General features: G+C 38.4%; 1 protein-coding gene across 2 annotated transcripts; it reads left to right on the forward strand.

The window, feature by feature from the left end:
- The first annotated feature begins 377 nt into the window (after positions 1 to 377).
- LOC137604029 (nuclear receptor-binding protein-like) lies at positions 378 to 16,532 on the forward strand. Of its 2 annotated transcripts, XM_068328049.1 has the most exons (18): positions 378 to 507; positions 850 to 1,240; positions 1,751 to 1,873; positions 5,130 to 5,231; positions 5,382 to 5,471; positions 5,668 to 5,708; positions 5,823 to 5,917; positions 6,440 to 6,523; positions 7,353 to 7,408; positions 7,489 to 7,587; positions 7,742 to 7,874; positions 7,991 to 8,081; positions 8,523 to 8,573; positions 9,211 to 9,346; positions 9,483 to 9,536; positions 9,687 to 9,750; positions 13,945 to 14,000; positions 14,411 to 16,532. In XM_068328049.1, the coding sequence occupies exons 2-18, from the start codon at positions 1,001 to 1,003 to the stop codon at positions 14,468 to 14,470; spliced, it is 1,575 nt and encodes a 524-aa protein (XP_068184150.1). In that variant the 5' UTR covers positions 378 to 507; positions 850 to 1,000; the 3' UTR covers positions 14,471 to 16,532. The 2 variants fall into 2 exon arrangements, with proteins under 2 accessions (XP_068184150.1, XP_068184087.1); XM_068327986.1 differs by lacking the exons at positions 13,945 to 14,000; positions 14,411 to 16,532 and adding an exon at positions 11,669 to 11,968.
- The last annotated feature ends 53 nt before the right edge of the window (positions 16,533 to 16,585 follow it).

Consider the following 16,585-nt stretch of genomic DNA (forward strand, 5'->3'; position numbering starts at 1 on the left):
ACTGTATGTTTTAAAAGGGCAAATTATATGTGTTCTTCAAATTTTACATTACACAAAACCATACAGCATATGTTCAAATGTTTATGTGAATTATCTGATTTGGTCGTTGAAAAATCGTAACGCATTGTGTCGTTTTAATATATTTTTTATGTGTTGAAACGAACAAATGTAACTAACTATCATAATTAATATAGTAATTTAATAAAATTATTTTAAAAATCGCCATATAAACTGACTTTATTTGCAGTATATTATTAGCCTTACAAACTCTATGCGTTCCATGCGCACCGCTGTAGTGACGCGAAACTCCGCTGCGTTTTCAGAGCGCAAACAAGCGCTCTTCAAAAGCTGCCCCGCCCCTCCCACTCCTGCTCAGAGTCAGGGATGTGAAACCCAACAACTTACTTTATGACGAAGTAGCATTTTTCTATGAAAGCGACTTTTTCCCCTGAATTTTGGTCAGTATGTAACCCAATGCCGTTTTTTGTGTTTGTTTTCTGTTCCACGGTAAGTGCTACTTAACTTTATGTTACGTCAGTGAAGTTATTTGTTTATTTACCCCCATATTAGCCTGTTAGCCGGGTAAAATTAGCAGAGGAGTGGAAAGCTGAACTTCTTCGTACTAACACGTTGATTGCCAATAGCCTTGACTAGCTAGCTAACTTTCAGTAGTCAGTATTAGCCAGTTAGTCTGAGTGACTTCTGTGTTAGAATACTGCAGCTCTACATTGTGTTGGGCTGGCTCTCACATTCAAGCTACTAACGAGGCATTCGACTAGTCAATCCCACCCGCACCGATCTGACCCTCCTCCACCTGTTCGCTAATGTTTATACGAATCCTTTCTTCAGCTCTACCTTGTTGAAAACCAGGCCACCAGACAAAATGTATGTGTGAGTGGCCTGTACGAAGCAGAAAGCAGGAAAGAAGCTCCCTACCACTTGTTGCACCCAAGGAACCTGGAGCCCAAGGAGGAAAACATAGAAGTATACACATTGTGTCATGATGTCGGACCCACAAGGAAAAGGAACTCCAAGTGAAGAGGGAAACATGCCAGAGGTCACAACGGGACACAGGCCTCCAAATGCTCAACAAGTACCAGATGGATCATCTGTGTCGTCACCTGTGTCCTCCACACAGTCTCCTGTCACCACAGCGACGGAGGATGAGGATGAGAGTGAGGATGAGTCAGAAATCCTAGAAGAAAGTCCCTGTGGGCGATGGCAGAAACGCAGAGAGGAGGTAACTTCTTACACGTGGTGTGCTTGGTGAATAGTGAAAAGAATGTCATTTCTGTGACAAATAAAATTTAAACTGGGCTCTGAACTAATGACATATGTATACCAGAGTCACAAAGCTAAATCAACTGCCTCAGTAGATGGGGCAATAGTGTGATGTTAGTCATTTCATAATGTTAAAATAATTTTGAGATAGACAGATGACTGTATTGTGACTGTTCATTTAACACAAAGAGATTAAGATGTGTCTGATTTTATATAACATGGCTTATCATTGTTCAGTATCAGTATCAAAATTGATACTGATGAATGGATAAAATTAATCAGTATCAAAATTTGTCAACTAATTTTGTTGATGCATAGCCATGTAATTAAAAGAAGCCACATCAGCTGAAACAGGGAGGAGGGCAGTTAATGTTTTTGTTTGTATACTTGTATTTATGTGTCTTGTAATTCATTTTAATGATGAAATGAATTATCTCATAAGGTCTGTCATATTTTTTCCCTCTTGTAGGTAAATCAGCGTAATGTCCCAGGTATAGATGCTGCATACTTAGCCATGGACACAGAGGAAGGGGTGGAGGTGGTGTGGAATGAGGTCATGATCTCTGAGCGGAAGAACTTCAAACTGCTAGAGGTGAATCCCAGTATTACAAAGTACGACTTGAACCATGAAGGAGTTGCTTTGGTGATTATTTTGTGATCATGGTAAATCGTCTTTACTATTGGTGTGCTATGGTGAATAACAATGAAAATCAAAATGATCATTAAAAGATTAGTAAAAATTAAATATATTGAATTAAGTGAAATATAGCATCTTAAATGTAGTGCAGTTATGCAGAAATGCATGGTGCTCATTAGTTTTTTTTACTGCAGAAAGTGATAAATAGCTAAATGCTAAGTGAAGAAATAAAATTTTAGCTCTTTTACAAAACATTCAGGTCTCCTTCCTTGACATCTGCTGGTATTGTGTTCATAGTTTGGCATCATAATTGACCATAATCTACATCCACAGATTTTCTTGTGTCAATGTCTGGGAACCTCTAATATAATAGTTGCAGATGATCCAAGTTGTCTGGAAGGCAAATACTAAACAAGAGAGATGGCAATATAGCTTGGGGCTAGCCCATTATGAGCTTTGTATATAAAGGTGTAGGTCCTTGAGTCAACTTCAAAGGTGACAGGAAGACAGTGCAGATCTGCTAAAATTGAGTCCTCTGGTTGAAAAACTGAACTGCTGAGTTTTGGAAAAGATAAATGTGTTCAGTTGCTTTTCTGGAATAACAATAAAGAGAGCATTACAGAAATAAAGTTGGCTTGAAATAAAAGCATAAATCAGTTTGAAAGTATTACTTTATTCATGAATAGCCATACTCTAGCGATGTTTCAAAGATTGAAAAAAACAAGGCTTCTGTCAACTCATTAATGTCAGACTTTAAACTTCGATTCAATTTGCTTTTGCTTTGTATTGGGGGGGGGGCGCTCTATTAGGAATTAAGTTTTGTTCTCAATTGGTATTGAATAAATCATTAATTAATTAATTGCCAAATGACAGGTGGTATAGCTGTGGCATCATTTGGTAGAGTAGAGTTGTTTAGCTGCTTTATATAATAATTTAGACCGAAATCACTGATTATGTTTGTTAGAGCACTATTTGTCCTGTTGTATTTGCTGTGGTAAGACCAGCCATGTTGTTTGGTCTAGAGACAGTGTCACTGAGGAAAAGACAGGAGACAGAGCTGTGGAGGTAGCAGAGATGAAGATGCTGAGGTTCTCTCTGGGAGTGACCAGGATGGATAGGATCAGGAATGAGTACATCAGAGGGACAGCACATGTTAGAGGTTCTGGAGATAAAGTCAGAGAGGCCAGACTGAGATGGTTTGGACATGTCCAGAGGAGAGATAGTGAATATATTGGTAGAAGGATGCTGAGTTTTGAACTGCCAGGCAGGAGGCCTAGAGGAAGACCAAAGAGGAGGTTTATGGATGTAGTGAAAGAGGACATGAAGGTAGTTGGTGTGAGAGAAGAGGATGAGAAGACGGGGTTAGATGGAGGACACTGATTCTCTGTGGAGACCCCTTTCTCTTTGAAATGAGCTGTATCCAAGTATGGCCTAAAGCCATCTTTTCTAGTATCTTACTGATTAGCCAAAGGATGTATTTTGGCCTATAGTTGGTTGGAATGGGTTTTTAACAGTAAGTGGTAGTCTTGCAAAGTTTAGCAAATTTAAAACGGGTGGATTTTCCAGTGGTCTCGCTTTTTTTCAGAAGGTTTGCTGAGATCATCTCTCTTTAATACAGGATCTAAATGTTTTTATTTGGTTGCTGAGGAACAATGCAGATGTTGAGATGATGTTTAACCTAGTTGTGATGACCAAGTCTAGAATACCAGATTAATGAGTGGCTTTATTTCTATTTTTGATCAAAGCTGTCTCATCAGTTCCATAGCTTTGGAGGCATTCTTTTTGTTGATGTGGGTATTCAGGCCTCAACTCAAGATTAAGCGTTAGATCATATCTTAATGAAACCCTGTGAGTCCAGCTGTGAGAATGCCTGTATAGACAACTTTGAATATATTGGGGGCCTGTAGATTGTGATGATAAGCAATGATAATTCTGCTTTAAATTCAAGAGCAAGATCCTCACATATTTCATCCGAGTCACCCAGTGATGATGTCTGTGGTTATTGCTCTGTAGTAATTCATCATTTGAGCTTCCCTGTGCGAGATTTAAGTCCACGTCCCTGATTAGGAAATGTCCTTGAGAAGGTGAAGGGGTATGTTGGGTCCCTAGTGATGATGTGTGAGCGTTAGAGTGGGAGCATTGGACCCTTAATTGGGACGTTCCTTGACGACTCTGGGTAATATCCTTCCAGGGAGGGATATACTGGCTGTCTGCAAGTATCTGTGTGTGCTGTCCTTGGAGCGTATCGCTGCATTCTTGTTTGTGTATGACATTCCAAGAGTGTGACGAAGGTTAGTTGTCAGGAACCAGGTTGTCACATCAGGTATGGAGTTAATTCACAATACATTACTGTATTGCTTAAAGCTCCCTGCCTTGCATTGATCAAGGGGTCATTTTTGGTTTTGGCCAGCAGTTATAATATTTTGATTTGATTAGTTTTCCTAGGTTCAAGACAGTCAGGGTTATCACATCCTTTGTTCCAAGATTAGAGCTGTCACCTTTTTATGGACATGGAAATGTTCTTTCAAATATTATGTGGAAATTTAATCTTCAAGCTTTTATAGTTTCAGATAAACTCACATTCATATAAACTTATATTCACAAAATGTTTTGTTTGAAACTGTTGGAGCTCCTTCCAATTGTCTGGCAGCACTCTATTAATTAAAAAGAAGGTAACGTTCTGTAATTGTAGCACTCGCAGACATACTTTCAAACGTTTTATTGGAAGCAAGGTTGAAAGCATTGAAGATGAGGATTGTTTAAATAATACAGTGGAGGAAAGAAGTGTTCCACCCCCCGTTTTACCAGTGAGAAATATAATATTTAAAAAATTCTAGAAAACTACATAATATTTTAAAAAATACTAATTAATTTAATAATTAAACAATTAATTAATAATTTGCCAGTTACTTTCCTCATTAATATTTTAACTGAAGTGATGTCTTCAGAATATTTGCCTTGTCTGATCAACAGTCAGAACCCAAGTTTGATTAACTTATTTTGTCTACTATCCATTGCAGATCTACAGTATTATTAATCACTTTGAGACAAAAATGTTATTCCATGATAAAGATCAGAGCGACACAAATATCGGAAACAATTAGAAATAATATTTCCTTAAAATCAGTCGTTTAAGTCAAGTCACTGCAAACAAAAAATCTTTTTTGTTAATAATTGTAATAACATGTTATATTGTGTTTTTTCTGTTTAGGAGAAGGTGAAGGTGGTATTTGATAACCTGATCCATTTAGAACATGCAAACATTGTCAAGTTTCACCAATACTGGGCTGACACTGAGGAAAACCGAGCTAGGGTGAGTGTTGTAGCTCAGAATTACGTTGTAGACACCGCTGTGTTGTTTGGTATTTTGTGTTAATAATCTTTAATAGTACAAGTACATTCTTGTCTCTTTTTTAATATATTCATCTGCCTGCCTAATAATTATTTGCCCTTCTTTCTGCAGGTAATTTTTATTACAGAATATATGTCATCAGGAAGTTTGAAGCAGTTCCTGAAGAAGACAAAGAAAAATCACAAAACCATGCATGAAAAGGTGATAACTGATGTGCATATAGCACAGTGGTATAATATTAAATGAGAATCCTGCTATGTGTGAGCTACATACCTAAAGAGATATTACAGCCTCTTTATCAGAGCAAGGTCATTACTGTTTCAACCAATTCAAGTCGTAGTTCCTTCATATTGGAAACTGATGAGTAAGCATTCTGATAAGAGATATGATCCTACAGGCTTGGAAGAGATGGTGCACACAAATCCTCTCTGCTCTCAGGTCAGTTTCTCAGTTTCACACATTTTCACTCAGAGTGCACTCATGTGGGAATCAGTCCAAATTCATTTCTCATTGGTTTTGGCATCTGTTTTTTGTTTTTTTCCTGTATTTCAGTTACCTCCATTCATGTGACCCTCCCATCATCCATGGCAACCTCACTTGTGACACCATCTTTATCCAACACAATGGGCTCATCAAGATCGGATCAGGTATAGTCAGTTTTCCTCCATTTTAGTCAGGTTTAGTGTTAAATTAAGCTAAATGGTGGATTTAAAGAAAACATTACCTAATTGTGAAGTAAACTATACAAAGTGACAATGCTGGAGGCACCAAAGCTATTCTCCCCTGGCATTTTGCCTGAAAAAGAAAATTAAATTCTCATCTTTCAAAAACAGAGGGTTCTTAACTCCAGCGATGACATAGTCCTTCACATTTTTATGACTGTGATTTTATTGAAGAGGGTGTGTAATGTGGTTTATAAAATTAGACGTGTGTGCATTTACTGCAAGGTACTAGATTACTTTCTCGCAAGAAGAGTTTTCAGTCTCTCAGCATCTTGCACTTTTGATTGATTTGATGTTCCCCTTTTTAGTGCTCGTATCATTCACTTTCTTCCTCCACTTTTCTTCTTTGTTATTCTGTATGCTCACTTTCTGTCTGTCCCTTGGGTCGTTGTTCTACATCCCACTTCTTGATGTCCGTGACATTCCCTCTAACTGTTTCACCTGCAGTTGCTCCAGACACCATCAACAATCATGTGAAGACATGTCACGAGGAACAGAAGAACATGCACTTCTATGCCCCAGAATATGGAGGTAGATGAGGCCAAAATATCACTTTATAGTTATTTCTGTTGTCTTTTATTTTAATAGTTTCCTACAGAGTGAACACATTGATGCAGGTATATAAGAAAGAATGTATTTTAAATTCTTTTTTTATTTTACCAAAGAAAACTGTTTTCTTATTAAATTTCATCATGTGCTGGCATAAACAATAGATTGGTCATGATATGGTGCAGATCTTTTAGTTACTTTGTTCTTTCCCCAGCTCTATATAGATTTTGTTCAGTTGAGATTTAAATCTAAACATTAAGAAACTGTCATATCTGGCAGCAGTGCATACATTTTTATATAAAATGCAGTAATCCCTTGTTACTCGCAGTTACTGTGTTCTAGAACCACCCGCAAAAAATGAGAATCTGCAGTATAGCAACCAAATATTAATTTTATTATTTACATATACTGCAATTTAAATGTTTATGAATCCTCCCCATACTGACATTAAACCACATTAGAAGTTGCAGCACATTTGGGAGCCATTACAAGGGTTTCACAAAGAAAAGTTCCACTTTACAAGTCAAAAGTAAACTCGCAGGAGGAACCGTGACTCTGAACGCAGTGCACACACAGATACTGTCAGCCAATAGTGTGTCTGTACGGTGTCATGTGACTACAGCTCATGCAAGACACTGGCTCCTGGCCTCTCGCTGTCTTCCTTGTTCTCAACGAGATGAAACTTACATCTCATCGAGGACAATCTATATATAATTTTGACAATCCGTGATGTAGTAAAGCCTCACATCTTGAGGGGGATTACTGTATTTGTATGCTTTTTTTTTCCCATTTGTTCTTTACCTTATTTTAGCTGTCGATGTTACCACGGCTGTAGACATCTACTCATTTGGCATGTGTGCTTTGGAGGTGAGACTCTCATTATGTGATCGATTGTCCCAAGCGCTTTCCCTAAGCAGTATGTCAACATGTGTATTTGTGTTTTGTAGATGGCTCTCTTGGAAATCCATGGAAATGGAGAATCCTCTTATATTTCTCAGGAGGCCATCAACAATGCAATCCAGTTACTTGAAGACCCACTGCAGAAGGTGAAGTGGTTTTTCATGATGATCAAACTCATATTCTCTTCTCTTATACCAGATGCATTGCATGTGTGTATCTAAGTATCTTTGAAATTCAGATATGTCCTAAAAATGATAATATCCACAGATGTGTGTGAGATTCAAATGTTTATTTTTGTAGGAATTAATCCAGAAGTGTCTCGAATGTGATCCCAGTACAAGACCTACTGCCCGAGAGCTGCTGTTTAACCAGGCTCTGTTTGAAGTACCGCTGCTAAAACTGCTGGCTGCACATTGTATTGTCAGCCACCAATGTGAGTCTTTGACATGCACAAAAAAGCAGTACTGCTCTCTGAGAGAGAGAGAGCGAGTGATGACTCTTTCAGTGGGATATACTCTTTTCCTGCAACTCACAAATCATCATATCTAGACATGATTCCTGAGAATGCCCTGGAGGAGATTACCAAGAACCTTGACCCCAACCTCGTCATTGCTGAGACAAAAGAAGATGTGCACCTCAAGTAAGGACCAGGAAATGGTATCCATGTTTGACAGTCATTTTAAGCTCAGTGTAGTTCAGATGATAATGGTACTCATTCAGAAAAATGATATGGAATATATGGATATACCACTAAAGGCCTGTACTGAGCAAAGGGCAGATCTCCACCAGGTGTGTTTGGACGTGAAATGAAGAAGTTACCAGTGCTCTACTGGTTCAGAATGAGATGTTATTGGTGTTAGTGGGGAAACAGCTACACAAATTGGTCTTCAAAAATTATGTATAGCAATATACGTACATACAACTAATAATGGGCCTATGATCCAGTACTGCATTTATGATATTCTTTCATTCTTGGTAATGTATAAATAAAATGAAGTTGTATCACATCTTCCCAGTATATCTGACCACTCAGTGTTTTATAGCACAAGCCAACATTCACCCTCTCACTTTATTCTTGTAGGCTTTCACAGTTTCCTGCCCTGGAGCTTGACAAATTCCTTGAGGATGTGAGGTGAGGAGTTGGTTAGATCACTTGTTATATTGCTATCCATCCACATGAGGTCAGTATGGGACCATCTGCCTGTTGTGGTCTCTTCCCGCAACTGTAAATACATACTGTATATACCTGTAGATGGTTAAATGCTCTAACAAAAGAGTAATATTTGAATTTTTTCACCAAAATATATTAAAGATTTTGATAAATTTAAAGAATTATTAAACAACTGATGCAGAACACAACAATTATTTTTCTTTTTCTGTATCGCATGTACAGCAGAGAGTCTGCAGTTATTTACTGTGATATTGGTGACCTCTGCATAACTGTATGAACTGGTGCACTTTTTATTTTAGTCTGGAATAATATTTTTGATAAAGGTTTTGATTTTGTGAAAAGAGAATGAAGACCTGTTCTTTTGTACATTAATAAATTGTGCTATTATAAGTTTTGATTTTTTTAAAAAATATTTATTTTCGACTTCCTCTCCTTCATATCTTTTGTTTTTTACTTTCCATGCGCCAAATTATTTTGTTTCTGTTATGCATTACATCATTCTTTTTTCAGTCATCTCTTTTGGTCTCTTTCTCTCATTTTAATTTTCCTCTCTTTCTTTCTTTCTTTCTTTCTTGCATCTCCTTTCCCCTTGGAGCAGGAATGGTATTTATCCGATGACAGCGTTCGGAGTTCCTTGTCCTCAGCAAACTCTACAGGAAACCCTTCAATCTCCCATTTTCATCCCTTTGATCAAATCCCCCAGTCCTGAACCTACAGAGGTTGAGGGGAGACGTGTATGTACAAATCATTATGTTCTATATTTATCTTGATTTCCATGAGTCACTGAATCAAGATGCAAAATATGTTTGTATTTGCAGGAGTAAAGTATAGCTCAGAATATTCTACCCTCACAACATATTTATTTTGCAGGTCATTCACATGCAGTGTAGCGTTGAACCTGTCGAAGAGGGAGCAAAATATCATGTAAGTGTATGATAATGTACTGATTTAATGTTACCCTGTTACATAGGCTTTCTTCATTGAGCAACAACAAAGTGTTATTTTAACCATTATTGTTAGTCTGTGGATAGAGGTAAAGTAATAATAATATTGTGTTTTTTGTGTCCCTTTCAGCTAACATTACTGCTGAAACTGGAGGATAAACTGACGAGACATCTAAGCTGTGACATGTTACCATGTAAGACATTCATACAACACACACAATGACTCTAACTGTATTTAATGGTAAACACTTTAAATGTAGATGCGGGGAAATAATGTCTCACATTCTCCTCAAAATTCCTAGTAAGGGCAAAGTTCATAAGACCAAATGTGAAGTGGGAGACAACCAAATGTGAAGTGGGAGATAACATTTGGGATTGCATATCTTTAAATCAAAGATTTGAAGTCTGGAGTGGCAGAGAAGTATGTTAGAGCGGTGCAGGACATGTATGAAGACTGTAAGACAGTGGTGAGGTGTGCTGTAGGTGTGACAGAGGAGTTCAAGGTGGAGGTGGGACTGCATCAGGGATCAGCTCTGAGCCCCTTCTTGTTGCTATGGTGATGGACAGGCTGACAGACGAGGTCAGACAGGAATCTCCATAGACTATGATGTTTGCAGATGACATTGTGATCTGCAGTGAGAGCAGGGAACGGGTGGAGGAAAGTGTCAGGTGTGATGTGTGATAGAAGAGTTTCAGCTAAAATGAAAGGAAAGGTGTACAAAACTGTGGTGAGACCAGCGATGTTGTTTGGTCTAGAGACAGTGTCACTGAGGAAAAGACAGGAGACAGAGCTGGAGGTAGCAGAGATGAAGATGCTGAGGTTCTCTCTGGGAGTGACCAGGATGGATAGGATCAGGAATGAGTCCATCAGAGGGACAGCACATGTTAGAGGTTCTGGAGATAAAGTCAGAGAGGCCAGACTGAGATGGTTTGGACATGTCCAGAGGAGAGATAGTGAATATATTGGTAGAAGGATGCTGAGTTCTGAACTGCCAGGCAGGAGGCCTAGAGGAAGACCAAAGAGGAGGTTTATGGATGTAGTGAAAGAGGACATGAAGGTAGTTGGTGTGAGAGAAGAGGATGAGAAGACAGGGTTAGATGGAGGACACTGATTGGCTGGGGAGACCCCTGAAGGGAAGAGCCGAAAGGAAAAGAAGATCTTTAAATGATAAAGACACAATCTTTGATTTTTACTGCCAGTTAATTCAACAGCGACTCATATAATTGATATTCCTGAAGGTGTGTCCTGTTTAAGTGATATAACAGACGATAAGCTGATTAGATTCCTGTGTGTGTGTGTGTGTGTGTGTGTGTGTGTGTGTGTGTGTGTGTGTGTGTGTGTGTGTGTGTGTGTGTGTGTGTGTGTGTGTGTGTGTGTGTGTCATCTAACTTTTCTCCTGCTCATGTTCTCAAGTTAGTGTTCAAACAACCAACCCAAAAATGTAGCACTTAGCTTATGGGACATACTGTAGAAGAAAGTTACAGGCTTTGGTGTATTTTGTTCATCATATGTCACATGACTAGATATGATGATAAATAATACGTTAATGTGTGTATCATTTACCAACATAGTCCACTGTGCTCTCACATTTTACCACACACAGAGTTGTGATATATGACCCCCCTTCAGTGTGTGCACTGGGTAATGTAGGAAGGTGAGAGTGAGATTCCAGAGAGAGTCTGAAACACAGATGGGATCAAAATATATTGTACAGTATGCAAGAGTATTTTAGGAGGAGACCGACTGTCGCTTACATGTCACGAAAACCTCGCTGCCCTATATTAGATACACTGGTTTTGGGATTTAGGTTGTTTTTTTCACATTGGCCAATAAGAGTTGGAGGAGGTTATCATTATGTGATCATGTGACTTTATCTGCAAGACATCAAAAATCTGTCAGTGAATCTTTGCCCAAAGGACAATTATTTTCTTTAATTTCAATATCTTTTTCCACAACTTCAAAAATAATGTTTTTTTCAAATATAAACGGTTGTGTATGAACAGCAATGTGCAATGGGGTCCTTTGGAAATTTTATATAGATTTTAATTTAGATATATTTTAATGTACCTCTCCTCCCTTCTACACCACTTCCGTCCTGCCCGCAATCTTAGGTCCAGCAAGCTCATCAAACTCTCCATCCCTAAAGCCCGTGCTGTCTTTGGTCGCAGTGCCTTTCGATTCGCTGCAGCTAAGGATTGGAACAATTTTCAAAACTGCCTCAAACTCACTGTCCCCATATCACTCACTGCTTTTAAACAAAACCTACATGAAATTGTAGCTGACAGCTGCACTTGTTGAGTGTCTCTCTCTCTTTCTCTCTCTCTCTTTCTCGGCCTCGTTCTCTTGTCTTGTATTTATTTTTCTTATATTTTCTGTATAGTGTATGTTTTTGTGTTTATTTTAGACTTCCTCCCCACCCCCACACCTCTAAGAGCCACTGCTCTTAGCTCAGGCAGCATTTGTAAATAAGAACCTGTTCTTAATTGCTTGCCTGGTTAAATAAAGGTTAAATAAATAAATAAATGTACTTAAGATGATGCAGGTATTTTTTAAATGCCATTATGCTTTATTTCTCCAAGATCCCCAAGATCAGCAGTTCTCTATGGCTAAGACAGCATCACCCATTAACTTTAAAACTTGATGTTTTTCCTCTTTGTATTGTGTAACATACTAGACCAACAACACAACTGTTACGCTGGTCAAAATAATGATGCAGCATGATCCAGTGGTCACATGCACACACAGGTATGGAAGGCATGTATAATGTTGCAGGCGTGTGGAGAATGCCTGGCCTGTGAGAGGCTGCAGCTGACAGCTGTCACCTCCTACGTCAAGATCTGACTATCTCTTTCCAAGCTTTCAACTCCCTGTCTTTCACTCTCTCTCTCTCTCTCTCACACACACACACGCACACACACACACACTGCTCTTTCTGTCTTCCACTGTTTCTCACTTCATATGTCTTCTCTCACACTCGGACTCTCCAATACCACTTTGTCAAATACGCTCATCTCTCTGTCTTGCACAAGCATACACACTCGTGTGTGATCGACACACCTCATGCACTTTATATGACAAAATCCAAAGTCGCACTGTGCAGGGTCACTACTTGACTGAACCTTTTGACTCCCTTGGTCTTCAGCATACCTCTCCTACCTCTCTCTACCGTATTAACAGCTGAAGCTTGTTTATCTACAAAGCAAGATAATGAATCATTTTTCAGATGATGAGTCAGAAACAAACAGGTACGCCCACCCTCCAGCACGAACAGAGTGAGGTGTTATTGTTTACTTCATGCCAAGTGGTTCAAGGATTCTTCTCTTCCATTTGTTTGAATATTCACAGCTACATTCCTGATACAGTTGTAATTTCACAGCCACATTATTAAAAATCAGCAGACCCTAACGTCTTCTCCCGAATAGGCACAGGCAAAGAATTTTTTAAAAAGTGTTGATTTGTCTGAGTTTGTCTAAAACAAGTGAGGGACTGTAAGTTTATGTAGATGTAAATGGTTTTTTAAAAAAGTTGACATTGAAAATTAACGAAATCATTTTCATCAGAAGTTCTGATCTGGTTTGTTCTGAGTGCATTGTCCTTGTTTGTTTTTTTCAGCAGCACTCCATATGTTTCTATATTTTGTACAGCTTTACATTTATTTTGTTTGCTTTTCTTTTGATATAATACAGTATGTGCTTGTACTTCCTGTGTGTCAACTTGACCTTGGCGTGCCTTATATTTTCAAGATATTGGAAGTAATATTTCAAAACTTTCCTGCATATGTGTCACGTGATGGAAGAGCTAGAATAGCACTGAGAGAACTGAAGTTACACAGCTGCTTTGTAACAGACTACTGTATTGAAACTATGTCAGTGGTTAAATCTCAATCTTTCTTTTTCTGAGACGTATTTGTTCCTAACTGCAGAACGTGGATTTATAGGTTAAACATTTAGAGAAAGGGATCTGAAGAGAAGATAAATAATCAACCCAGAAGTTGACTTCCAGGCACTTTTCAACCGAGAGAAAGAAGACAGACTTCAAATTGTCCATCCGTTAAGCCTTTTACAGCAGGCCTAATAGGAATATTTAAAAATCAAACATGTTTGAACACATCCTCATGAAAACAACACTGGGTTGAAACACGGTGGCTTTTTCCATTTTGCTGCCAGATAGGTTACATTCTGTCCTTTCAAAGAGCAACAACAGCTGCTGTCTGACGCTTTTTCTAATATGGTAAAGGTGAGTGTGGATTGGAAAGATGTTTTTGGACCAACTTTTCTGAATATGGTATTTACCCTAAGCCTGAGCTTTTTCCTCTGAGTGAGATGGTGACTTGTGGAGGTGATTGAACATAAATTGATCTGACTAACTGAGCTGGTGTGTGTTACAGATGAGAAAGCTCAAGAGTTGACTGGAGAGCTGGTTGAGCTGGGCTTTATCAGTGAGGTACGTGTGTGTCATTGTGTGTATGCGTGTGTCTGTGTTCATGCAAAGCCCAAGTCAAATATTTGGGTGACATTGTAGCTGAGCATGCTATTTCTGTACCAAAACTGGAGCTGATTTTTAAGAGGTAAGGCAACCCCTGACTCTCCCTCAACACATTAACACATCCTACAAGAGCCTTATCACATGTATCAGCTGATTTATTCCACCTACCTGCCTTGCTAATGTCACTTCATCTCTGTGGGTGTGCGCATAGGAAGGCTTCTCTGTCCTTGTAATGGATTTTCGGTGTACACCCTGTCCATTCTGACTTGTGTATGTTTGAATGTGGCTGAATTGTCAGGATTATGATTTTCTTTCCCCAGCTTGAAACAAATCTTTAATAGGTTTTTTTCTGTTTGTCTTCTTCATAGGTGGACCAAAACAAAGTAGCTGCTCTACTTGAAGAAACATTCAGCCAAGCTATTCATTAGCAATGATTTCCTCAACACACATTACTATCTCATGAATACTCTCTTTGGTTGTAATTAGTATTTTTGTTCTGGGCTTGTTTTTTGGGTTTTTTGGACGGGGGTTTACAAAGTATTGGATAATGTGACCACATGATGGGTATTTTTCTTATTATTTTATGAATGAAACTTTAAAGCACACTAAACCTTAAAAAGAAGGCCAATTTTAAATATTTTTGAGTCCAGGTGTCCTCAGCCAAGCCACCTGGGGTCATTTCACTTTCTTTTTTTGTTTTATAAAGATGAGTTTGCTACAAAAGTGGCTCTGAAGTGTGACTTAAAGTTCAACCTCATTATTCCTGCGTCAGTCACATATGTAATGAGTTGTGTACATGTGACGTCACTCTCACGTTTACTTCTTCTCAAGCGCACAGTTACTTTTTAGAGTGAGGTGTGTATGGTATGAATTGTGTGGCTTGTTTTTGTCAGGATGAGTCTAAAACATGATCACAGCTGATTCAGGCTTTCTTTTTAGTCACGCCACATCTGTTAATCACTGAAAGGATCAGTTTTCTACTCAAAGAAAATAGTAAGCCTTTCCATTTGGATCCTCGTTTCTGAGTTGGCTACTTATTTTTGAAAGAGCTCACCTTTCATGTGGTATTTAATAAATCAGCATGATTTATTAAATACCACACGAAAGGTTGAAAACCAGATTGCAAAAATACAACTTGACTGTATAGATAAAATGATGGATACCCAAGTGTAATAAGGAAAAAAAGCCTTGCACTCACCTCAAAATGTGTGTTTTGCAACACGTCACATTTTAAGCTGTCATGCCAATTCTCCAGAAGAATGTATGCCAATGACTTTGAGGTACTGTGAACACAGTGTTACTGAATGTTTTTGTTTTTGTTTATATTTTAACCAACTTTGTCTTCTTCTTTTCCTGCACATATGCCTTAAAATGTGTTATCTAAGTTTTTAATTATTTTACTCTTTTTTTTTTTCTCCTCGTTGGGCTCTACATTTTTTTGAATGTTATTTTCGTGCGACTTGCTTTCTGAAGTCAGCTTCCATGTTCTTCAGAAAGAGAACCCATTCCTGATACATATACTTAGGGGTGTCAGCAATTTTCTGTCTGAAACAGATATTGGATGTTGTTTGTTTTTCCTCCTTTTCTTTCACTGGGACCACGTGTTAGGAGTCTGAGTTGAAATACATTTCTTGTTTTGGGTTTTTTCTTTTTTCATTCCATCAATACATTAAACTGGGAGTTGACAATATCCTTCAAAGAATGTAAAGGCACAAATGAAAGATGGATATAGACGTGTACTGAGATCAATAGACTGACATTTTGACTCAGAACTCTGAGGACAAATTGTTCTGTGTCTGGAAGCTCATACTAGTCAGGATCCACAACTATCAGAAACAATTTTGTTTTAATGATATTATGTGCTCATAACAGATAATGCCACTAAAATTGAACTACTGTATGAGCTTACAGACAGAGATTTCCTCTCATGCTGCTTGTTGGGTTCTGATGATGGATTCTCCATCTCACTGGTGAAATCATTAGGTGATGTCCAGTCATATTTCTGAGGTATTTTTCAGCGTATTCAGGTCACTATCATTCTCCTGTCTGTATTTTTGCTGTGCATTATTATATGGAGCTCCTCTTGGTTTCTTGTTTATTTCCCTATGTTTGTTTGCAAATACTGTGTATTCCAAAGATGTGTTTTTAAAGTCAGCCAGAATGTATGGGCACCAGTCCTGGAGGGATGTGGTAGAAACCAGCCAATGTGATCAGCAGAAAAGCTTTACTCTAATGCTCTCTCTCCCTCTCTCTCTCCCTCTCTCTCTCCCTCTCCTCCTTGCTTACTCACCCAAAGTATTGAGGGGGTGTAAGCTGGTTAAATTATCGTTGTGGTTGGGCAGCTTCAGTCTGTCCCCCACGGACGTGATTTCTGTGGTTACATTTTGATAGTCTTATATCTTGTGTATGAAATGAATGTCAGTAAACGTATGTCTTACCTGAGACGTGTATCCTGACAAACTGTTCTTTCGAATAAATGTGTGAACTCTGTCTCATCGTTCGCTCTTTGTAGAACGTTTAAAAAGTAATTTATTCAATATTTC

The sequence above is a fragment of the Antennarius striatus genome, chromosome 1 (assembly GCF_040054535.1).
Source record: "Antennarius striatus isolate MH-2024 chromosome 1, ASM4005453v1, whole genome shotgun sequence".
Classification (NCBI taxonomy): Eukaryota; Metazoa; Chordata; class Actinopteri; order Lophiiformes; family Antennariidae; genus Antennarius; species Antennarius striatus.